Source organism: Polypterus senegalus, chromosome 15 (genome assembly GCF_016835505.1).
Source record: "Polypterus senegalus isolate Bchr_013 chromosome 15, ASM1683550v1, whole genome shotgun sequence".
Taxonomy (NCBI): domain Eukaryota; kingdom Metazoa; phylum Chordata; class Cladistia; order Polypteriformes; family Polypteridae; genus Polypterus; species Polypterus senegalus.
The window spans coordinates 38,792,148-38,818,117 of NC_053168.1; the positions used below are offsets into that span (position 1 = coordinate 38,792,148).

The 25,970-nt window shown below is 35.8% G+C and overlaps 1 protein-coding gene across 1 annotated transcript in view; it reads left to right on the top strand.

Annotated features, from left to right (window-relative positions):
- Window positions 1-25,970, top strand: part of top2b (DNA topoisomerase II beta) — a 93,397-nt gene that overhangs the window by 10,629 nt on the left and 56,798 nt on the right. Inside the window, exons 4-12 of the mRNA XM_039737494.1 lie at window positions 2,059-2,122; window positions 8,013-8,158; window positions 8,469-8,566; window positions 9,743-9,955; window positions 10,627-10,800; window positions 17,887-17,988; window positions 18,129-18,266; window positions 18,422-18,560; window positions 21,722-21,879. Coding sequence (XP_039593428.1) covers window positions 2,059-2,122; window positions 8,013-8,158; window positions 8,469-8,566; window positions 9,743-9,955; window positions 10,627-10,800; window positions 17,887-17,988; window positions 18,129-18,266; window positions 18,422-18,560; window positions 21,722-21,879 — 1,232 coding nt within the window. The remainder of the gene's footprint in view (window positions 1-2,058; window positions 2,123-8,012; window positions 8,159-8,468; window positions 8,567-9,742; window positions 9,956-10,626; window positions 10,801-17,886; window positions 17,989-18,128; window positions 18,267-18,421; window positions 18,561-21,721; window positions 21,880-25,970) is intronic.

Sequence of the window (25,970 nt, forward strand, 5' to 3'; positions counted from 1 at the left end):
ATTTACTACTAAAATATGAAAAACGTTTCTGTTTTAAAAACGTGTTTACACAAATTACTGTAGAAACGGACCACACATGAAATGCGTGTGTTCCAGATAACAATCTATTATTTCCACTCTAAAACTCCACTTCACTCCCAGATAATCAAGGCATGAGCTGGGAGAAGTTTGTGCACGTTCTAAATCGGTGGGGGATGGAATAGCCGGCTGCTTGCAGCTTGTCTTTATTGGCACATTTAGAGGACAAAAGATGCTGGTGGAGAGGTGCGAACGGATTTAAGGTGGGCTGGATCTGCAAGTTTTTTTGTAGGCTCTGGTAATTCTAGTGTTGAAAGAGACAATAGCTTGTTATTGAACCAAAGGCTGGTGTATTAATTTGGAGGAAAAGATGCTCATTACAAATGTTTCATCCTTCCCGACAACTTAATAAATGGCTCTTGACATCTTTTCTCTTAATAAAATACCACTTCAGATGTCATCTTAGGATAGCATTATGCTAAATTGTTCAAAATTCCCATCCCCAGTTATAGCCGTGTTGCACAAAGCTGGAAACATGTAGTCTGATGCTGTGTTTTAGATGTGTTTTATACTATAACGTGCATGTATTATAGTCAAGTCACTCCAAATAGTAATTATTTGAAAATTCTTTAAGTTGGTAATCTGTTTTGCAGATTATATGCAGAAATGTGAGTAATGCTCAGTCTACATTTGACTGTAAGTTGGTAGTTGTCTCAGAAAATCAAATGTGAAGGTACTACTTGCTTGATGCATATTATGAAATGTGCTACATAAAGTGTGAGATATTGCTATAGTTTACAGTTGTGACTTTTATATACGTAACATGCTTATCTACACTCTAGAAATGACTCCTCCTACAGTATGTATGTTCTGTTGTAGGAGCTTTTCTACTGGAACAATTTCCATGACCTCCAAAATGCTCTTGCTTTATTTACTGTATGTAGCTGATCAGCTTATCTTTAGAAGGGGTTGACTTTATTTTCTTTATAGTGTCATAACACTAAATTGTCTGCTTTATTTTAAAAGTCTCTGCCTCCCATGAACCCTACATAGTTTTTCTTTTTATTTGTTTTCCTTCCACATCTTAAAGATATATACTAGGTAAATTGATGGTATGTAAATCGGTCCAGAATTGTCCCACAAGTTGGACACCCCTGGTTTGGAGGATGGGTAAATTAAGCATCCCCCAACGTTTGCCCTTTTAATAGACATTGGATATTTAAAACCTGTTCTTCTGATTTATTTTTTGTCTGTGATTGTTTCTGTTGGTTGTGCTTGTGTGAAGTTTAGCTAAATTCTTGAACCCACTGAAGTCTGAAATAAACTATGAATAGTCTATCTCAGTAAATTACTAGTGTTTTAATTGTTTTTTTTTTTTTTTTTTTTTTTTTATATAAGTATAACGCACTACCTCATTCTTGGTGAATTTATTTAGCTCTATCTGATATAGTTTATCTCAGGAGCTATTATTTAGGGTTGTATATTTCTCAGTGTTGCAAAGATATTTTGCCATTTTCTCTGTTAAATTGTTCAGTCCAATATTTGATTATATATTTAATGATCTGTAGGCAAATATCACATTTCCATCCTTACAAAAGCTGATTACATTTTGGTGGTTGACTGTAATAAAAGAGGATAACTTAATGTAGCCAAGGTCTTAAATGTTTTTAATCAAGTGAGTTTTAAATGCATGTTGTCTTTTGGGACTCATTTTATTAGTTATTGCAGAATTGGATTTTTGTTTTTGCCTTCTAATTTGTCTCCCTATTCAGAATACATTTTTTGAATTTATTTTCTGTGTGAAACTCTTCCAATGAATTCTAAGCAATGATACTGAAATGGTGATACATTTTTTAATATCTTTTTGTATGTGGTATTCCTATGTTTGGTTCCTTCTGCATTTACTTGTTTTGATATGCTTAATTGCATGTGCCTTTTAATTGGAACAAGAAAGTATTTAAAATGTATGGAGGTAGTTATTAACTGAGCTAGTTTTTACTGAACAACTACAAATTTTGTATTTCGTAATTTATTTTTCAGTTAATGCAGCGGATAATAAACAGAGGGATAAAAACATGTCTTGTATTAAAATAACAATTGATCCGTAAGTACAGTATTTTTTTTTGTTCCTTTAAATTTCAGGCTAGCAGTACTCATTTGTTTATAAATAGCAGCAATGATAATAAAATGAAAGTTTTTGTCGTCTTTTGTGCTAAAATGTTTAATGAATAGCTGTAAAATGAAAAACAAATATTTGTAGCTTTGTTCCTCAGTGATGGTCTACCCTATGACTAAAAGACACCACTGCTTTAACTATGACAGTTTTTCTCTGGGTAATGCTGTATTTTTCTAATCACCTTTTTTGTTCTGGTGTCATGGTGTCATGCTAAATAACAGAATATATCTGGCAAAGTTGCAAGGCTTAAAATTATTATTTACACATTTAAGAAAAGTCTTCAAACAGAAGAATTTATAATTGTATCTGCTTAATAATGAGAAATTCCAGTATCAAATAATTTTGCTCCTACTTCAATAATTTGTGTTGTCTTGGTTTCCCTGTTTTAAATGCATACATAACTGTACATTAATTCTTGGGCCGACTTAATTGCATCTGATGGCAAAGTTTATGTTTTGGCTATATATTCATTTTGTGGGGGTATGTTGCAACTATGAAACTATTCTCATAGAAAGACAATTAGCAGAACAGATGGTAATCCACAAAAGACAGTAACACATTGACCAGAAACCAGTCACAGAAAATCTTAGTGAAATGTACAAGATTACAAGTATTTGAAAGAAAATCCCAGTATGTTCGAAGAAGAGTTATTTGCAACATTCATTGAAGCTTGGTTATGGTCTTGGGGTGCATTTTAGACAACAGTGTAGGAGATCTGGTCAACATCGATGGAATGGGAACTGCTGAGAATTTTAAATGAAAGAGGTTTATATTGCTGTACCTTTTGGGAAAACTTGTTTGCAGTAACATCCTCCTTCAGTATGAACCCATACACACCAGAAACACAATTTGGAGCAGAAGTCTGCATTTAGCACACACTAACAGTACTTTATTAACCACCATAGAGCCCAATTGAATATTAGTAAAGCTGTGTTATATCACATGGACATTGAAGAAATCAAAACATTGCCAAAGTCAAAGCAGTTTTGGCAGGTTCTGCTAGAATTTACAATAGTACTGCTACAAAATATTACTGTTTAAATTAGTTTAACAAAGGGAATTGCCTAATTTTTACATTTCAGGTGAAGTCTCATAGAAGCTTGTTTAAAAATAGAGCACATTATTAGTGTTTATCATGTCGGTATATATTAATATTTATTCTGTTTTAAAGTTTTTCCACATGTAGATGAACCGACCTGAAGTTAATTTTCTTGGTTGGCCTCTGGTTTTTGCACAGTTTTTTATGACATTAGTTCAATTTCAGTTTGCTGGTCAATAGGCCTTCTAGACCTGTTATCTGAATAGAGATATTGCCTCAATACTTGTTTAATGTTAACTTGCACAGATCAAGAATAAAACCATTTCAAGAGCTCAATTTTACATAGACCTAATGAAATATGTTATTGAGCCTGATTAGGTACTGTTGTAATTCTGCACTTAGGCGTTTTGTGTGCGCTTAGGCCTTTATGCAATTAGAACATTGAACGTTCACCTTTACCATATATACAGTTCCTCCTTTCTGAGTGCACCAGCAGTCGCTGGTAGAATCAAAGTCAACCTAGGAGGTCATCAGGTCACTTTTTCCCTTCCTGCTACACACACTAATAGATCACATGTAGTGCTGCCAGTTTTAAAAAAGAGTTTACTAGAGCTTTCCCTTTCACATCCTTTGTTGTATCTGTCCGTATTTTTATGTGTTTGTTTCCTCCTGAATTAAACACCCGATTTCCTATATTCAAGGCTTATTTTGTAGATGGGTTTCTCCTTACAGTGTCATTATTGTTATATCAGAGACAGTGTCTCATATTTTCTGTGAATTAATTGGGGCCCAGGAGGTGAATTTGGAAACTGTATGTAATGATAAACTAAATTGATATTTTTTTTGTTTGTTATTGAGTCCCAGTCTCTTCTTTTCATGTATGTATCAAGATCGGTTTTAACTCTGCAATATAAATGTGGTCGTCTCAGGTTGATATGGTATTTCCTTAGCTAATACATCTGGATATTGGTTTATTCCCATTGTTTTCCCTTCTCGCATTTAGATATGGTACAGTAAAACAAGTATTGATATGATTATGAAAAACATTGTATAGACAACCATTACAATTTTGTGAAAAAGTACACCTGTAAATTACATGTTTTATCAGTCAAGATGTATTGCAAATCAAGTAGTCCTTACCAAATCATAAAACAGAGCAAATTTAAACTGGCAAGTGTATAGCTCTTTTTCCTGATCAGAGAAATAAGCCAGTGTGGGAAAAGCAGTGATGGTAATTTTTTTTTTATTTGGTCATCCTGTTTAATAACACTTATTTTTTTGTGAAATATTTCAAATCTGAATTTTAGTTATTATGCATTCCAAATTTGATTGTAGATATTTTGTTTTGAATATGGTAAAAATTAATTTTTAATCAGATTTGACTTTTAGTAGGGATGCTCTGATCAAGCTTTTATAAGGCTGATACCAGTCACCGATTTCATGTTAATTGATCGGCTGATTCCGTCGTTTTTGTTTTTTTTTTGGTTCCTTTAAATACGTTTTGCATTAAGCTTCTGCTCAACCACACACAGAAGCCTTTTGTTCTATATTAATGTGTTACCTTTAGTATTTTTATAATTAAACTGTAGACCACAGGTGTTAACTGTTTATTTTTTATTAACAAAATTACATTTTGTAGGCTTATTGCTCAGTGACCACAAAAATACTAAGATTTTCTTAAAAAACTTACTTTAATAAAATCTATGCAAAAGGATAATACACATATCAATAATACATATGGCATAAAAGAATATGCTTTTTATAATTGCAAGCTGTCATATTGTCTATTTGCTTAAATGTAAATGTACTTTTAAATCATTTTTAATAATTGCACTACAGTCAACCCTCGTTTATCGCGGTTAATCCGTTCCAGACTCTGCCGCGATAAATGAATTTCCGCGAAGTAGGATTCTTTATTTATAAATCGAATATTTTCGTAGTTAGAGCATAGAAAACCTGTTTACGACCTTCTAAATACAGTAATCCCTCCTCGATCGCGGGGGTTGCGTTCCAGACCCCCCCGCAATAGGTGAAAATCCGCGAAGTAGAAACCATATGTTTGTATGGTTATTTTTATATATTTTAAGCCCTTATAAACTCTCCCACACTGTTAACATTATTAGAGCCCTTATTAGAGCCCTCTAGACATGAAATAACACCCTTTAGTCAAACGTTTAAACTGTGCTTCATTACAAGACAGAGATGGCAGTTCTTTCTCACATTTAAAAGAATGCAAACATATCTTATCTTCAAAGGAGCACCGTGAAGAGCAGATAATGTCAGAGAGAGCGCTTGCTAAGAAAAGCAAACAATCAAAAAATCAATACGTGCTTTTAAGTATACAGAAGCACTGCGATAAAGCGGCATTTTGTAGAGGACCGTCCTATCTTCTAGGCAAACAGCCACTGTGTAAACAGCCCCCTCTGCTCACACCCCCTCCGTCAGGCAGAGAGAGTGAGAGAGACAGAGAGAAGCAATCAAAACAAGCGCCACGCGGGAAGCATATCTTATAGCATTGAGGAGTTTTAATTAATATGGAATACATGCTCTGATTGGGTAGCTTCTAAGCCATCCGCCAATAGCGTCCCTTGTATGAAATCAACTGGGCAATCAAACTGAGGAAACATGTAACCTAAATTAAGACCCATTGTCCGCAGAAAGCAGCGAAACAGCGAAAAATCCGTGATATATATTTAGATGTGCTTACATTTAAAATCCACGATAGAGTGAAGCCGCGAAAGTCAAAGCGCGATATAGCGAGGGATTACTGTACAGCTTTTTTCTGTTAAAGAATAAATGTACTATATTTACCGGTGTGTTTTTTCTTCAGTGTATCAACTAGAGATTTGTAATTCTTGAGGTGAAATTATAAATGTGAATTACCATTTTAATTATGTAGCACTTGTTTCTTACCAAAACTTACGGTCTATAACACACAGTAACAAATCACAGTGCAGATCTTTGGAATGTGTCAAATGTTTTTCTTTATCAAGAAGAAGCAAAACTAACTTATTTAACAGTTTTACAAGTAAAAGACACATTTTGCTGTTAAGCTAACAAGCCTATTGTTTACTAAGCAGCAAATTCAGATTATTCCTTTTCTTTTTCTAATTTAAAAATGTAAGCTGCTGTACTTTAAACATGCTTGCTGTCCAAACGGAAATGGTGTCTGTTTTAATTAAAGAACAAAAAAAACATTTTCTTGATGTTTGCCAAAACTGCACTGCACGACTTCTGATTCCTTTATCTCATTTTAGTACTCTGCTTTCTTTAACATAAAGGTTAAGCTCTCTGCTAAAACAAGCCTCTGCTGCTGATCTTTGTTTACAGTGCAGGAAGTTTGCTGCAAAAAAAAAAAAAAACATGTGTGCTGGCTCCACTACTGTAGTACCTTGCGTATAGAAACACTGCAACTAAATAACTGTAAAGCTTGGGAAAGCAGGGACTGAAAAGATCAACTTTAGTGATTGCCCCATTGGTCACTGATCAAGGTTTTTTTTTTGTTTTTTTTTTTTTTAAAAATGAAAAATAAGTGGCCAATCGATTGGAGCATCCCTAACTTTTTTTTTTTATTTTTATTGCTTAGTGATAATGCTGCTGATGCACAGAGTTTTGTAGAATTATGACTTCTTAATTTTCAAATTAGAAATGAAACATGTATATTTTGTTGTAGTGGAACCTCGGTTTATGACCATAATTCGTTCTAAAACTCTGGTCGTAAACCAATTTGATCGTGAACCGAAGCAATTTCCACCATAGGATTGTATGTAAATACAATTAATCTGTTCCAGACCGTACGAACTGTATGTAAATATATATTTTTTTTTAGTTTTTAAGCTCAAATATAGTTAATTATACCATAGAATGCACAGCGTAATAGTAAACTAAATGTAAAAACATTGAATAACACAGAGAAAACCTTGAACAACAGAGAAAACTAGCACTGCAATAGTTCGGGCTATAGTGCTAGTAACCGCTCACCAAAAACAATTTTTTTTTTATGAGTTTTAAGCACAGGGAAAAAAAATAAACATTTGAAAAAATCCATAATTTAATAAACCACCAAGAAAAGTAATGCAATGCATGCTATGAACCGATCGCTGTAAACAGAACTGAAAACACAAACAAGCCTTTTCTACCTTATGCGTCCAGCCTTCCCTCTCTCGCTTGCTTGCACTCTCTCTCTCTCTCTCTCTCTCTCTCTTTCGTGTGTGCGTCTGTCTCTTTCACGAGCCTGGAGCTCGTGCGCCTGTGTGTGTGTGCCTCTGTCTCCCGCGCCTATGTGTGTGCCTCTGTCTCGTGTGTGCCTCTGTCTTTGTGTGTGTGTCACGCTCTCTCTCTTGCTCGCTCTCGCAGCACAGGAAATGCACAGGGAGAGACTGAACATGTACAAACCTAAAGGGAAACTGGCTTGTTTGTATAACGAGTGTGTGGTCGTCAACCGAGGAAAAGTTTGGCGAACTTTTTGGTCGTAAACCGAGTTGTACATGTACCGAGACGTTCGTGAACCGAGGTTCCACTGTATATGTATATTTGCAGAATTAGTTTTTTGACTTCATATATCTGGTAGCAAATTTTTATAGCACATGTAAGTCTGCAGTTAGAAAAATAACAGATTAGAACAAAAATGTAGTTATCATTTGTGTAACAGAGGATGTTATTGAATGGCACTCTAAATTAATGAATAACTAACTGTTTTGGTTCTGACTCAATTGTACACAGACCTATTCCCATAAGATTAATAAGTGTTTTTTTTTTTTTTTCTTCCAACCCCTATAGAGAGTCCAACATCATCAGCATTTGGAACAATGGCAAAGGCATTCCAGTTGTAGAACACAAAGATGAAAAGATGTATGTTCCTGCTTTAATCTTTGGACAGTTGTTAACATCGAGCAACTATGATGATGATGAAAAGAAGGTTACAGGTAAAGTTTAAATGGTTTTTGTAAATATATGTGAGTTTCTCTAGGTACTCAAATTCACCTCCAACATCTACATCACATTAAGGACATGCAGGTTGAGTTAATTGGCAATTTCAAATTAGCCAGAGTGGGTTTATCAATGGCTGTTTCCTGTCTTGCACCTAGTACTTCCTGAATTGTCTATACCCCCAGCGATCCAAAATTGCAATAAGCAGGTTTGAGAATGTTGTTTTCTTCATAGATGTATATGTATGCCTTGCATAATAACATGGATGGAATGTAATTTTGGAGTTTGTACCTATTTTATTTACAGGTGGCAGAAATGGGTATGGTGCAAAGCTTTGTAATATATTCAGTACAAAGTTTACAGTGGAAACAGCATGTAAGGAATATAAGCATAGCTTCAAACAGGTATGTTTATCTGAAAAGGTAAATGTTGTTATTGATATTTAAAACTTATTAATGTAATTAGAAAGGTGCAAGCAGATTGCACTGAACACTTCACATTTCATGATCACAGAATAACTAGTAATCATTTTATTGACTAAAATATAGTGTGTTATATACTTGTAATGCTGTTCAGTTATAATCCTGATAATTTCTTGGAAGTATCATGTAAATTAGTCAATGTACACATTACAGGGTTTTAATCTTTTAGCGGCATTCCTTATTATGAATAAAGTAAGAGCTACTAAGTAAGATGCTATTTTATATTGGCGAAATACATGCAAAATTTCCACAGTACTGAGAGTAACTACTGTCACTGAATGTGTGCAGAATAAATAAGTAAATTCTAACACAAATAGAAGATACACCAAAAATTCATAAAGGGTCATATTAACTATAATTTTTTAAAAATTTATCTGCAAATTCTGCAGGTCTGTAGATAAGCACACACACATATACATATAAATATGTGTATATAAAAATGTGACTTTTTTCTTGTATTTGCATTTTTTTTCATATTCCCATATTTAGATTTTTTTTTTTTTTTTAGAATGATGTCTCTGTCTGGCAGGATTTGACTCTGTGGTTAAGGAAACTCAAAAGCGAGTTATTCACTGGGGGGTGGGGGGTATGTAGCATATTTACCAGGATTGCAAAATTGTTTCGGTAGATTTTTCTATTCAGAGGTAATGAGTTTGTTTTTCAACACAAATGTTTTATGGTGAGCTGTCAAAATATCCATATCTATGATTTTCTGAATCCATTATTTTTAAATAGTAGCAGCTGTGGTCGTTCTTTCACACATAACCATGTCATGCTGATATTTAAGATCTGTCTGGTACCAACTGGCCAGTGCTTGTTCAGAGTAATATATGTATTTCATATACCATTATGGTATTGTAAAACATTAATGGTTCAATATTATGATTACAAACATAGCTGAATGTAATTTAATTGGAATGAGTTTTTTTGCCATGATTATGTGCATGTAAACCCTTCCCCCACATTTAAAAAATGTGTAATTTGTAGTCTTTAAGTATACCGTTCTCTTTGAAGTTGAAGAAAGCGACTTAAGGCAATAAGCTGACTTGCTGTGCAGTTTGTGTTTCAGATTTAATATGTTGTTTGCATTTTTTTAAGACTTGGATGAATAATATGACGAAAACAAGTGATCCAAAAATAAAGTATTTTGATGGGGATGATTACACCTGCATTGTGTTCCAGCCAGATCTAGCAAAATTTAAGATGGAAAAATTAGATAGAGATATAGTTGCTCTCCTCACAAGAAGAGCATATGATGTTGCTGGCTCTTGTAAAGGGATCAAAGTCATTTTGAATGGAAAAAAATTACCGGTAAGGATATCTTCAGTTTCTTTATAATGTTGCACTATACATATAGAACTCTAAAAAGATGTACTAATACTTTGTAATGGTGTTTTTGTAGTTGCTACAGTTTCTCATGTTAAAAATTTGTGAAGCATTTCAACCTTTGTACCTTAATGTAAATCTGTTAGAGATGTACAGATATAGTTTATATTACATCTGTCGTGCAACTCTTTCACATTGTACATAGCCTCCAAACACTGAAGTCCAAAACCTCTACTAATTGCTGCATTTATGGTAAACAAAGCATTCATTTTTCTAGAATATATGATTAAATGCCTGCATTTACTAATTTACCATGAATGTGGGGGTTTGGAGTTTTTCTAAGGCTTTGTCTAGTATTTGTCAAGTTCAATTTACAGCTGTATCCTTTCTTCATACCCTAAAGGAATGATGACTTATAGATACAGGATATCTAAGTAACATTGAATTAGGCAGGACTAAAAATGTCATGAGTTAGATTTATATGTAGCATTTTAATATACATATATGTATCTATATATCTGTCTCCATATACAGGTACATATGTATATCTGGGGTCTATGTGGTTGACTGTTTATTTCAGAGTAGTTTGTGATGATGAAAGAGTTTAAAAGTTAATTTATTCCTTGAAATTTATTTTAAATTTTTTTGTTTGTAAGGTTAATAGTTTTCGAAGTTACGTAGACCTATACGTAAAAGACAAACTGGATGAGACCGGTGTTGCATTGAAGGTGGTAAATGAAGCTGTGAATGACAGATGGGAAGTCTGTCTCACAATGAGTGAGAAAGGCTTTCAACAAATAAGCTTTGTAAATAGCATTGCTACCACAAAGGTAAGTTGTTGTTGCATGGTTTTTTTTTTTTGGTTTTTTTGGTTTTTTTTTTATAAAACAGGGACCTCTTAGAAGTACTGCAGATGATAAAATGTTGCCTTCAGTACTTGCAGTACAATGTATAGCTCATATACATTTAAAAGTCATGGACCACTTGGTCCTCTTAAAATTAACTTGTACAGGTAAAATGTATGTAACAGTGTGTTCTGTGTTCAAAATAAATTGTTATTGTACTAAAGAAATGATTCTAAGAAAAGAAAGTTTATTGATCTGGGACTGAGCTGTATGGGATAGTGGTTATTAATATTAGTAAAGGCCTTTTACAGGTTGTGGTGTGCAGTAATACACGTACCAAATTGTTTCTACCGATACATGTAAGCATTACTGCAAATGATCCTTTATAGAAGTAGTCTTTTAGGATCTATATTTGACATCTCAAAATAAACCCAATCGTGTGCTATTGGAAACTGGTCTCGGGACATGACTGGTCTAGATCAGGTTCCAACATAACATAGGTGTTCCAGGGAGGTGATAGCTTTCTGTGGTTTATTGCTTCAGGTGTGTATACCTAGCAATGTTATTCAGTAGATGAGAAGATATCCTTGTATAGGAGGTACTGTATTTTCTGCAAAAAAAAAAAAAAAATTAAAGAAATTAAAATAAGGATGCTGCAAACATTTAAAATAAAATGAAATAACTCCATTTGCAATTTTATTTTCCACACAAGTCATTTGTGAAATTTTCTAAATTAAAATTAAATTATTTTTATCATTTCATTTTCCATCTTGTCTTCAATTTCCATATCTATATTGTTGTGTCAAATGACTCTTGTGTGTAGAAAATAAAATTGCAAATGGTGTAATTTCATTTTATTTTTAATTTTTGGCAGCATCCTTGTGCATAGACTTTGAAAAATAATTGTTAAAAGAGATTGTATTTTCATTTTAATTTTAAATTAAATTTTGCATTTTGCTGAAAATACCTCATATAATCCTTAATATTTTAGTTTTATAATTTCATTGCGTAAATCTGGTGAATTTCCATTGACCCTAATAGAAGAGTCTTTACTTCTCAACCTCGGTAAAGCATATAACAAAGGAGAGAATTATATTTGGTGTTTGCCAAATATAAAAAAAAAATTCTAATGTGCAACAAACTTACATTTTTGCAGTAAAACGCAACCAACTTGGTTATGTTACTTCCTCCAACAAGTAGCTTAAAAAATATAAACTATAGCTGAAACTGATATTTCAGTAACTTTAAAAAGATACTTGTGTTTTGTTCCTCCATCGTTACTGAAGCTGCTCTGTAGTAGTTACTTGGAGAGCCTGCACTGCACTTGAACGAAAAATCCATTAGGGATTTTATGGGCCCTATTTACAAGTATGGATATTGAAATTGTAGGATATTTCTCCCTACTTACAAACACAGTGATATATTCAAAGGGTTTAAGAGCAGTGAAAAGCTCTCAAGCAGGCTCCATTGCTCAGTTTTTAAGTCAAGGTGGTACTTGTCTGTCAGTGTTGTAGTTATGAGCCACCTTTGCTCAACCAGTCGACTAATCATGTAGACTGTGCTGTTCCGTCTTTTGCTTATATCCATCCTGTACAAGTTTGTGCTCAGGTGTTCCAGTCTGTAGCTGTTTTTCTTTCAGTTGGGTAGGGGCTTGTTCACTTTTTTTTTCCCCCTCAAATCCTCCACAAGGCACTGTGCTGCTCCAGAAGCTTTTTTAAAGGTCTGGATGTTTTAGTCCATAATTACTTACCAACTGCAGGGTGTGGCCTGTGCTGCATATAAAGGACCCTCCCTGCTTCTGTTCCAAGATGTTTGCTGCAACAACAATATTGGCACCATTATCAGGCACAATAGAAACAATCTTGCTGGGAGGAATTTTAATTTTGCATACAACCTCCTCCAACCAGTCAACTATGTTGAATTCTGTATGTCTCTGCTTCAGCAGCATGGTGGTAAGGCAGACTGACTTCATGTTCCAGTCTACTCCAATAAGATGGCATGTTATACCAAGGTAGGCTTCAGTTGCCACACTTGTCCATATATCTGTGGTGATCGCAAGTTTGCTGTTGGAATCTTCACTTGTTGAAATATTTCCTGATATTTCCTATCAGTTTATTAAAATGTCTCTTTGAAGACCGAATGAAACCTGGATTGAGCATGCAAATCTCCAGTCTTCAAAATATATTATTTTTACCTCTAGCTATGTAGTTTATAAGTGTTGTAGTTTTCCTTTATATTTTAAAAATTATATTAGCATTTTTAAAATGTAACGCTTAAACTTTCTTTAGCAGAGATGTAAAATTGCTTAGTCACTTTCTAAATCATGTTCGTGTTCTCACTGTATAGTTGTGTCACAGTTCTGTAGAGCCTGTGTTCTATTATTATTCCTGAATTTTTTTTGATAGACGTTTTCCTGTTTCAAAGTGAGTTGTTTCATCAAGGGGGTGGTTTGCAATTGCTGCTAGTGAGTCCTCAATGAATTAAAAAAAAAAAAAAGTGTCTGGGTTGCAGGTCCATAAATGTTGATAAACACCGGTGTAAATAAGGTGGCACACGCTGAATGCATTAAGGATTAGCCATATGAAGCAGACAACTTCTCAGCTATATTTTGTTTTTGCCTGCACAAACTTTCGTCTTTGCCCTGGGCGATTTATTTATTTATTTGCTATGAACTTGTACACATTTGGCTCTCACTATGTGCTTTTAATATCAGATTGTGTAGGAGCAAGAAGTGACACTTCAGACAAACGCTCCTTCAGTGAGTGGATGTTTTCTTGTCTAGCACTTGCACAGTTGACGCTCACAGGTCAGGATGGTTACACAGTTCTGGAGACAGGGTGGTCACTGATGTGAGTGTCTGCAAGAAAGGACTTATTTTTGAAACTTAGTGCCTTTTAACGTACCCTTGCATGAAAACATTGCCTGGCATCAGCAGTTTGTTGGCTTGAGGAATGAGCCTATTTAAGTCAGATCACATTGCTGCTAAGTGTCGAGTGTGTATGCGTACAGAGGTAAAATATATATTACATACTGTGACAAATATTTCACCTGACACTAAATAAAAACCATGTATCTGTTGTGACTTAACTACAAATTATTCTCAATAACAGAGTTGTAAATGGGACTCAATTATAATTTGGGGACTGCCTGTATTTGAAACGGACCAATTTCAAATAATACATCTACAACAGAACTACCAATTCAACAATAGCCCTAAGTTATCTTTATGGTCGCTTTCACACTCGCCAAGTAAATAATAAAGTTAACTTAATGCCAGTAGCATAAAAGCTATAAACTGTTTCAGATTGTGTTTTCTGTTTCATTGTTGATAACAATTGTACATCAGTGTGCATCCTAGTACAGCTGAATCACTTAAGGTCTGAAAGCAAACCAGTGCAGTGAAGTTAGAGTAGAGGACAAATTTGGGAGCGGTCTCTGGACCACAAAAGCAAAGTGTTAAAGCGACCTGATAAACAGTGGGATGTTAGCTTACCGTGTTGGCACATCTTCACTAGCTACTAATTGTTTCCTACTCAGGTGCCCATGCCATGCCAATTCTGCATTGCATGTTTTACAGCCAACCATATTTTTGGAAAACCTTAACACAAAATCTTCTCATACGTTAGACCTTTTGGGTCACAACTTTGGACTATTGTCTCCTTCTTCAGTGTTGAAATCCACTGCTACCAAATGTGATAATGCAACATAATAGTGCAACATCACCGACTATTAACAGTGAAAAATATTGGCAACAAATTTAATAAACAAATATATCGAATTTTATTGATTAGTTATTGCAGCCCAAATCTAATGCATTAATGCACATTGCCCTTTACTGTCCATCTCTTTTTGTTTTTTCTTTCAATTTTGCTTTAAAATGTGTACAACCCCAATTTCAAATCTTTTGGGACGCTGTGCAAAATATAAATATAAACAAAATGCAATGATTTGCAAATCTCATATATCCATGTTTTATTCACAGTAGAACATAGAGAACGTATCTAATGTTTAAACTCAAAAAATGTACCTTTTTAAGAAAAAGAATAAGGTTATTTTGAATTTGATGGCAGCAGCACATCTCAAAGTTGGGACAGGGACATGTTTACTACTATGTAGTATCCCCTCTTCTTTTAACAGTAGTCCGTAAATGTCTGGGAACTGAGGAGACCAATTGCTGGACGTTTTTAAGTGGAGTGTTGTCCCATTCTTGTCTGATATAGGATTCTAGCTGCTCAACAGTCCTGCATCATCTTTTTCATTAAATGATGCTCCATATGTTTTTAATTGGTGAAAGATCTGGACTGCAGTCCTGCCAGTACAGCACCCAGACTCTTCTACTATTAAGCCAAGCTGTTCTGTTAGATGCAGTATGTGTTTCAGCATTGTCTTACTGAAATATGTAAGGTTTTCCCTAAAAAAAGATGTCTGGATAGGCACCTTTGTTGCTCTAAAACCTGCATAATATACCTTTCATTATTGATGGTGCCTTTCCAGTTGTGCAAGCTAGCCAGTTCAATAGGCACTAATGCACCCCCATTCCATTAGGCTTTTAAACTGAGCGCTGGTAACAAGCCAGATGGTCCCTCTGGTGGGTTGGATAGAAGCTTAGTGAGTTAATACAGCTGACAGAAGCTTGAGGGCCAGTTTATATTTCACTCTCAGAATGCGTACACACATGCAACATGCCTGCCATTCATTCCCAGCATTCATTTGATGCATCCTCTAAGCACATCTTCAGAAGTTAATGCGACACGTGTGTGAGTGGCAGTTCCAGCAAAAAATTGGGGTGAGCAGTGTTATGTTGGAACATGACGTCAAAGTCTGTTTACTGTCGGCATATGACAGCAAGCCACTTTACAGATCATACAGGATCAATGTGCATGCTTCGATGGTTTGATGTGGTGAAGCAAATAATCAAACTTAAATGCTTACATACAAATGTATTTGTGGTGCTTTTCTTAATCTATTTCTCACATAGGCAATACAAGAGTCGCATATTCCCCATCGTAATGATGCAATACATTTTAAAGGTCTCGCATACCATTTTTTTTTTTAATCAGAATGTTGGTCCTCAAAAAAAAAAAAGGTACACAATGAAGAAAAAAAGGCCTGTTTCATGATTAAAGTGGAAAATTCAACTTTAATCTCATACTTTTTGTCAGTAAAATGAACGTCATAAACACCATGTTAAAACTGAACCACTTTTTAATCGCTACGTGCTTCTGGGGCTTCCTTCTGTGTTGACAGCAGCAGCAGGCAGTGATTGCCACACAGAACACATTAAATTTATGATATACTAGATCTCTGCACACTTATTGTCCTTGGATTTGTGCTTTCATGATGAAATGTGTTAAAGCATGTAGGTTACATTTTACAGATAAATAATACTGTTAATAATTACACATGTGGGGGTGGCACGGTGGCGGAGCAGTAGCACTGCTGAATCACAGTAGGGAGTCACGTCCCTTATGTTACCTGCCTGGTGTTTGCATGTTTTCCTGGCGCGTTTCCACAGTAAGCTCTGATTTCCTTCCAAGGACAATTCAGGTTTGTGGATTTTGTGATGCTAAAATGACGCTAGTGTACGTGTGTGCTTGTATTCACTTTGTGAAGAGCTGATGCCTCATTCAGGGATCATTTCTGCCTTGTGCCTGATGCTAGCTGGAATGGGCACCTCGCTGGATTGATGGATGTTATTAAACATCCATCCTTTTCAGGGATATTGTGGTAAGGTGTCCTGGGAATTTAATAGATGTTTTGGGCAATTCATAACACATGGAAGCCAAACATTGCTTTCTCATCATGATATCTCTGCCACCTGGTGGAATCCTCCAGATTTACATAAAGTATACGCGCAGGTGTAAACAATACACTGCTTGCATAGCAGTACCGTCAGTAGGCACGTGCATTGTCGCATGAAGTATAAACTTGGCCTAACTGTGGGATACAGGTGCATCTGCTGCAGCAGAACATATTCTAATTACATTTCATACTATTGATTATTGCTGGTGTGGATCACAGTGTGGACTGTGAAGGTATCACTGGAAATGCATGCCAGTGCAGTCTTCCCAGAGGTTTGACAACCAGTCACTGAAGTCTTTATAGCTGACACAAGGCAATCAAAGGCCACCACTAAACGCAGACAGGCAAATGTGCCTGGATGATCACTAAAGAACATGCTGCTGCCCGAATGGTGCAAACTGTAAATTTTCAGGGAGAAATGCCTGTAGGTGATGTGCTCAAACTCCCAAAGGCCCCACAAAAACTTGGTCCTTGAGCAAGGGCGATCTAACACAGGACAAAGAGTGTTGTGGGGCAGAAATGTATATCTAAATCAGCCTTTTTCCTAAAAGTCGTCTTGGCATTTCAAGCTAGCAGGCTCGTTCTTGGCAAATGGATTAGGAGATCAAAACAAGAGTTACTGGAATATTCTTTAAAATCCAAAGTTGCCAGCTTTTGTACTTGAAACAATCCAGGAACGTGTCTTTTGCAGCTTAAGTGAAATAGAAAAAAAAAAAAATCTGAGAAAGGGAGACATTTCAGTTTTTCATAGTGAACTGCTGGGGAGTGGGTCTATGAGCACACAGAGGAAGAAGAGTTTTAAATAGTAAAGAAACAAAAAGCACTGAGGTACTGTGAAGGTCACAGATTGGTCATTTTGAGCAATCTGATTACTTGAGCCAAGAGTTAAGGATTTGGAAGTTTTGCAGAAATGTATGCTACATGAGAAAAATGAACAACTTGTGCATACTCTGTGTCACGTGGAGGACTGAGCTAGTGTGTTGCAGTTGAAGTAAAGTTGATGGCAATTAAATTTAGGTCCATCAGTTCTCACAACTTAAGTTTGTGATGGAGAGATTGTCACAAGAAACTCTTTAACAGTAATACACAATTCTGCAGGAAAAAGTTAAGTACCTGCTGAAAGTTAATAGTATAGAGGGCAATGTATTAGTAGCAGAGATTATTAATATATATGCCATGTAGTAGATTTACACAGCAGTTAGTATATTTCCAAATTAAAAGTGGTGTTTTTGCTTGTCAGTGATTGGCAATTTTTCTTTTCTCTTTTAGGGTGGTAGACACATTGATTATGTTGTTGATCAGATAGTCAGTAAACTAATTGAAGTTGTGAAAAAGAAGAATAAAGCAGGAGTTTCAGTGAAACCCTTTCAGGTTAGTACATTTTTAAAATGCTTTCAGTGTACTTCTTTTTATTTTTGAAACGTCTGGTAGTATTTCAAATGATTTTTTATATGTGTGTTTAAGAACATGTACACTTGTACATTACCTGTCATTGTGTGTATTTTTTTCAGGTCAAAAATCACATTTGGGTTTTTGTAAATGCACTAATTGAAAATCCAACCTTTGATTCTCAAACAAAGGAGAACATGACTCTTCAGACCAAAAGCTTTGGGTCCAAATGCGTACTTTCAGAAAAGTTTGTTAGAGCTGTAAGTAATATTTCCCCAGTTTTTGAGATCTTTCATCATCTTGCTTGGTGCAGGAATATAGTGAAAAGAGCATGAAAGTAATTCCACTGTACTCTGGATATGTGCCAGTAATAACCCTGCAAACCAATGTGACCTTCCCCCTGTTCTTTTCGCAGGCAACCAACTGTGGTATCGTTGAAAGTATCCTCAACTGGGTTAAATTTAAAGCCCAGACACAACTGAACAAAAAGTGTTCTTCTGTAAAATATAGCAAAATTAAAGGCATTCCAAAACTGGATGATGCAAATGATGCAGGTAAAAAAATCGCCTCTATAGCTAATAGTATTTTTTACATTGCGGATTTTCATCCAACATCCATAAAGATGCGCTTTTTAGGTTGATTGGCGATTTTTAAATCTTCCCCAAGAGTATGAATGCCTGTGTGATTGGTCCCTACAACGTACTGGTGCCCTGTCAAGTTCTGTCTCCTGCATTGTGCCTAGTGCTGCGGCAATGTGTTCTGGATCTCACAACCTTGGAATGGATTAAATAGATTGTTAGAATGTTGTATTATGTTATTCAGCTGCATTGGGTGTGTCTTGATTTCATTGGCTCAAGTTTGATCCAGAAAATCTGATTTGTTCAGCAGTTTAAACCTACAGTTTTGAGATATGACCTGCCCGAGGAGAATGTATTGTTTAAGTTACAGATTGAAAAAAATTTGCTTTGAAAGTTTTGTTTTATAGATCTGAAAAGAGGTGCTTGTCAGTGTGCGTGTGTGTGATTTTCTTTCCCCATTTTTCATTTTTATAGTTGTCCTCTTAAACAGCGCCTGTAATAATAGTAGACAAATTAGTAACACTAGTCCCCAGCCTACTTGGCTTGCATACAGTAGGTCATTAATAGGAATTGGGGTTCAAGTAGCAATTCAGTTTTCTAAAAGAACCCTGCCATACCAGTCTTTAGTACAGGGTCCAGTAGCTTATGACACCATTGAGTTACTGTCTAGCCTAAGTGAATTTTTTGACTTTGTTATGGCTGAACTAACCTTTTTATCTGCAGAAATAACTAGCAGACCGGTCCTCTTCTGGTAGCTTCTAATACATTGACATTGTGAACTTAAACATTAGAATTGGGGATGAAAGAATGGTGTTTGCTGACACACTTCTTTAAAGATGCATTGCTCAGCAGAGGAAATGGTGGGAGCATGTTAACCTGTTTAAATTTAAAATTGCTGATATAAATGAACTTTAATTCTGACAGGTTGTTTCGCCTAGCAATTTGACAGCATTCTAGTGCTGTTCATGCCCAGTGTTCACATTTGTTTTGGAATAACAGTAACATATTAGCCAGCATCTTTGGCTGAATATTTATTGTGTGATTCCTACTGTCTGAATAACTTTGGTCAATTAAGTAGTTTGTTTACGTGTCTTTATTTACATATCTGTCTAGTTGCTACGGTTAGGAAGAAAAATTTTAAAATAGGCAAAACATGCAGAAGGGTAAAAAAAGAATAAAGATGCTTATTAAGATGGGTCTATTGTAAGAAAATGTCTTGCTGATCTATTTTGTTGTCCATCGTTAAATGCCGGCAACAACGGCATGGTAGCAACTTTCCTGCACCTGCTCAGGCCACGTGAACGAGGTTTATAGTCTCATTGCTAATGACTGGTAATGTTGAATGGTGAGGAATGGATGAGTGAAAATAGCAATAAATTGACACATACATCAAGACACCAAAGTTTTAAAATAACTAGGTTGGAATCTCTAAACCAGGCAAATATGGTAGCAATACTGCTGTGTTTTCCCAGCAGAACACTTCAACTATAAGAATTCTGACTTCAGTTGAGTAATGCCAAGCAGAAGCAGAACAAAGGGGCAGCTCTATCTGAAGACGGAAAGGCTCCCAGGAGAGGAAGGGATCGGGTGGACCAAGCGTACAATCCATGTATTAAAATATAAACCGGGTCTACATTAATTACTTGTATTTCAACCCATCTTAGATAAGTAGCACAGCTTGTTTGTAATTGAAATTTTTAAGGCAATTCTGTGTTTTAAAATTAATGTTGACAGCAATTAGGAAAACATCATCAAAGCTTCAACAGTACCCTGAGTACCAAAAACATTTACTACAATATAAATAGTCATGTAGAACTATCCACAAGGTACCCTGGTAGTAAAAGCCTTCTCCAGTCCTGTACACAACATATGCAGAATAGATTTTATCAAATCCCTTAAAACCTCATATAAGTTTTTTTTCCCCCATTTTGTCATTATCTCTTTACAATGTGCATTGCATCTCATGAATAATAGGTTGTACTATAAACTAGAATTTTCCACTTCTTTGCCTCACCATAAAATTAATCATAGTGGCAGAGAGATGTGCAACATAAGTGATTGCAGTGTACCCTCTGGTTTCTCTCACTCATTCACTTTTTGAGAAGACTCTCCAAAAATGCATGTTGCTTTCCATGCAGCATTGAAGAGGTAAAGTCCTCAAGAATTTGTATGGCCTTTTATTTTACCCCATCTACAGGAGCTGTTTTCCTTGTCTTCTGCTACCACTAGGCAAAATGTAGCATATCTTCAACTAACGAGGTCTTCAACAAAGTACGTTTTAACTCCACATTCTCTTGGAAGTGAGAGTTGAAATAGTTCTGAACAAGGAAACCAATTAAACACTCCCTGGAACCTGACACAACAGCACCCTTGCCAACTGATGCAAGTTTTAATCTGTTAAACTCTACACCCTGAGTTCTCTGTACTTTAGCAAATCGAGCTTTAATCAGCTTGAAACAGGAACAGCACGGTTATTTATTGTAGTGGAATCTATCACTCTCCTATATGCAGACGCAGCAATCGGTTCGCTGCATTTATAATGTTTGTTTCATCAACCTGCAGTTACCTGTGCAACGGATAGGCTGTCTTCCATAGACGTGAAGATCATGCTTCAGAATGCTCTTTGGCGTGTCTTCCCGTTAGGGGGAGTCCCAAAAGAGTTAAGAACCTTTAAAATATATATAAAAACTTTATCATCATTATGGAGAGTAACATTAGAGTAGTAAGACCAACACCCTGACAGCTGCCTCTAGAAGGAGATTTTATTATTTGCAAAGAAAACTAAAATTACATCTGTTTTGTGTTTTTCTTGCGTAAGCTTCATCTGCTTCCATGCCAATATAGTAACATTTCATGATTTGAAGGGATACTCCGCCCAAAGATGGTTTTGTTGTATATGTTACACTTAGTAAAATTTTTAATCTTATATTTTCATGCTGAACAGAGCTGACAACATTCTTGATTGAATAGGCATCTGTGATGACCAGCACTGTAATGTATACCATGATTGTGAAAAATATTTTGTCTTGTAAAATATTCAACTTATCCTTCTGCAAGTGTTAGGCAAAATCTGGTTTTCTTTTAACTGTGTCACAAATGTGGATTTATTTAGTTACTGTGCTTTCTTTATTTTGTAGGTGGTAAACATTCTTCTGATTGCACTCTGATTCTAACTGAAGGAGACTCTGCCAAATCTCTAGCTGTTTCTGGTTTGGCAGTAATTGGCCGTGATCGTTATGGAGTTTTTCCGCTTCGGGGTAAAATCCTTAATGTTCGTGAAGCATCCCACAAACAGGTATTAAAATTTTTCCATAAGTTTGACTTGTTTTTCTTTTTGTTTTTGTCAATGTTATTCAATTCTGAACTTCTAGTGTGAGGTAGCATCTGTGGTAATTTTTTATGTGGACAAATTTAAAGTAAGGCAAACTTTTTTTTTTTGGTTTATTTGTAGTGATTGTTTTAAAGCCCTCTCCCTCTGGCTTTGTGAGAGTTTTTATACCACTTCCTTCCCCCAACTTCAATCATGTCCATACCTTCCCACTCATCGGCAATTGATGTGCTTTGTCCCACTCTGCATATTCTTATGAATTGTCTTATAGGCTGTTTTGACCCTTTGAACCCAGCAGGCTGATTTTTGGTATTCCTGAAAGGCCAGTATAATGGTCCACCTGCCAACTGTCATAACACTGGCCTGAATAATGGTATACGCTTATATGTTACACTATTGCTACATTGCTCTCTAAATCTTGCTGTCTGCTGCCGTAGACACATAATCTCAAAAGACTGCCTCTCTTCTTTCATAACCTGGCTGGTGAAAATACTGGCATTTGCTATATTTGACTAACCATGTAATATTTGCCTTCTAGTTAAGCTTTTATTCTACTTAAACAAGTTACAGTGATGTTGTCTTGTATTTCGGGGTCAGTTTTGTTTTTTCTTGTTGGTTTCCTGCAAAAAACTTAATATTTTTTTTTTTTTAGCAACTTAAAATTATAGATGCTTAGTATGCACAGAAAATTAAAAGCAGACAAAGAGGCTGTTTGCCCTTATGGTCCACGGGTGGTTTCTTTCCTCTTTGAGGTCTCCTTGGGACATTTATGTTATGGTGTGACCCTACTTGCCACTGTCCCTGGTGCGGATTGCACTGAATTTAGGCACTTGACACCATAAGTACAGAGCCCCATGGGGAAAGTGAGACATGGGGTCATTGGATGATGGTGAAAATCATGTGAGGTGTTCTTTTGCATTGCTTTTGGCTCTGAAAAAAGTCTTGTCACGTTACTCAAAGGTGCAGTTTTGGCATTAGGTCTGTACAATGGACAGTAGAGAATCATAAAAACTGTGAGACTGTAAGTGGTTCAGGCCATTCTATAGTATCAATCTATTATTACTTTTATATATCGATTATTGGTTTTCAAAATTGTTGGAAATTGCTGGGGATGCTAGAGTTATTTACTATAGTCTTTAAATTATCATAGTTGTTTGCCTGGGTATATGCTCTAAATGTTGTTGTCATTACAAGGAAACATTTATAGTAGAAAGCTATGCAGAAAAAAGGTAAATTACTAGAAAAGCTACAAAAGATAAATAAGCATTTATAGCTGTACAAAAAATACAAATATTTCTATACTAAATGTAAAAATCACATTGTTGTACTTTTCTATAGGCAGAGTAAGGGAAAGAGGAGTTAAATGTGATCAATTAGTGGTAAAATGACACATCGATTGTGAAACTGGTTGGAACAAAAACCTGAAGCTACATGGGGTACAGGGCTTGAGAACCACTGTATTACGCTGAACAGTGGGGTGTTAAAAGAATAAAAGGTCATATTTATCGTTGGTGTACTGAATACAGTAATCCCTCCTCGATCGCGGGGGTTGCATTCCAGAACCCCCCGTGATAGGTGAAAATCCGCGAAGTAGAAACCATATGTTTGTATGGTTATTTTTATATATTTTAAGCCCTTATAAACTCTCCCACACTGTTAACATTATTAGAGCCCTCTAGACATGAAATAACACCCTTTAGTCAAAAGTTTAAACTGTGCTCCATGACAAAACAGAGATGACGGTTCTTTCTCATAACTAGAAGAATGCAGACATATCTTCTCTTCAAAGGAGTGTCGTTAGGAGCAGAGAATGTCAGAGAGAGAGAGAGAGTGACAGAAAAGCAAACAATCAAAAAATCAATACGTGCTTTTGGGCTTTTAAATATGCGCACCACGATAAAGCAGCCGCAAAGAAGGGAGCAATGTGATGGTAGTCTTTCAGCATTTTTTAGAGTAGCATCCGTATCTTCTAGGCAAACAGCCTCTGTGCAAATAGCCCCTCTGCTCACACCCCCTCTGTCAGGCGCAGAGCATGTCAGAGAGAGTGAGAGAGAACAAGAAAAAAAAACAAGTCACTTTTATGTTTGTTAATGTCAGCTATGGTAGGCCTTCTCCTACACTGTCAATTAAAAAATAATGCCAAACTTTCAATAGCTCTTGCTGGCATTTTAGCTGCCTCTTTCAAAACAGTTTCACACTAATCTAAGTGTAACTGACTCACAGAAAGCAACCCTTCCTGCTGTCTTTGTCTTGATTGACTACTGTGCAATTCCACCAGTCCCACTACCTTACATAAGGAGTTTTATATTAAGAATAAAATAATTATTAGTTCATTTGTGTCACGTTCATGAAATGATTAGTACAGGGTGAGCCAAAATTAAGTACCACATTTCTCAAGGTCATTGTGCAATGTAGAGCCAGCTGAGTGGGTTGGGGTGGAGGTCTTTTGATAGGCGATCCCTTGTAGTTTCAGTCATCAACATGCCTTAGTCCGGTGCACACTGTGCTTTCGCCAAGTGTTCTTCAAAAACAACTAATCCATCATCATTATGAAACGCATCTTTTGAGCGCACTTCCTAATTATGACAACTCAAATCGGGAAAACAATTCGTCAGTGGATGGCTAAATTTAGACAGACAGGTACAACATTGAACAGAAAATCTCTAGGCCGTCCTCAGACTATTTGATCGCCTGAAAACTTTCAAGCTGTAAGGGCATCCATTATGCAGTCTCCTAAATGTTCAGCGTGCAAACATGCTTCTACCTTAGGCATTTCCAACATGTCTTTGAGGAGGATTTTGCATGAGGACCTTAATTTCCATCCATACAAAATGTTAGTGCCGAGTTTCACTGAGAGAGCCATTGAGAGTTGAGCCGTGAACATTCTGCAAACCATTCATTGATATGCCATTGTCATGTGTAGTGACAAGGTACATTTACATTTAAATGGTTGCGTAAATAACCAAAACATTTGCTATTGGGCTGAAACCAACCATGTGAACTTCATTAGAGACCCCCTGCACAGTGAGTGTGTTACAGTTTGTTGTTCTTGTGTAGAATTTGGCATTGTAGGCCCTTTTTTGCGGAGGGAGGAGCAACAGTCACTGTCACTTCAGAAAGTTACGTTGAAATGCTAGAGAACTGTTTGCGGCCCCAACTGGAAGAAATGGATGTGGTGGATGCCTGGTTTCAACAGGATGGAGCAACAGCTTTTATGGCAATTTTTGGACTAGTCCAGTAAAACTGTAGTAAAATTGGGGAATTTTTACAAATCCTACACTAAAAAGGTCATTTTTATTTTAAGGAACAAAAGCTTAAATTAATACATGACTTTGTTTTAAGTTGGAAAACAAATTGCATGTGTTGTGGTAGTTGAAAGTTTACACAGATTAAAAAAAAACTGCCTTGTATATACTGCTTCACACATACAACAGCGCCTTATATTGGAAACCATTATATTACATTGATTCTAGTATGTTATGTAAAGGCAAAAACTATGCAGATGCTGTTTCTTATATTAAAATTAAACATCACCTTATTAAGGAAGTATTTTGCTGTTCCCGGTGATATATTAAATACTTATTAAAGTGTCTTAAGGTTATTCATAAATGTTTTATGTGTTTCAACATATTTACTTAGTAAGGATAGAGCTGCCGGAAAAGAGAAAGGCCTAAGGGAAAGTACAGTATATGGATGTGGTCAGAGAGGACATGCAGGTGATGGGTGTAACAGAGCAAGATGCAGAGGACAGTATTATATAGGAAAAGATGATCCGCTGTGGCAACCCTTAACAGGTGCAGCCGAAAGAAGAAGAAATTGTTAATTGTGGTTAATATAGTAAATCCTAACTAAATGTACTAAGAGAGCAGGAGTTTGGTTTCTTCATTTGATTTTATAAAATATGTTAATTCATATAACAGTAGTATGCATGTTTTTTTGGGTTAACAGGCAATAGAGTGTATGATATATTTTAAAGCAAGTTTTATATTGAATTGTAAAATACAACATTTTCTGAATTTAATTGGACTGTTTATTATCATAGCATATTTTCACAGACA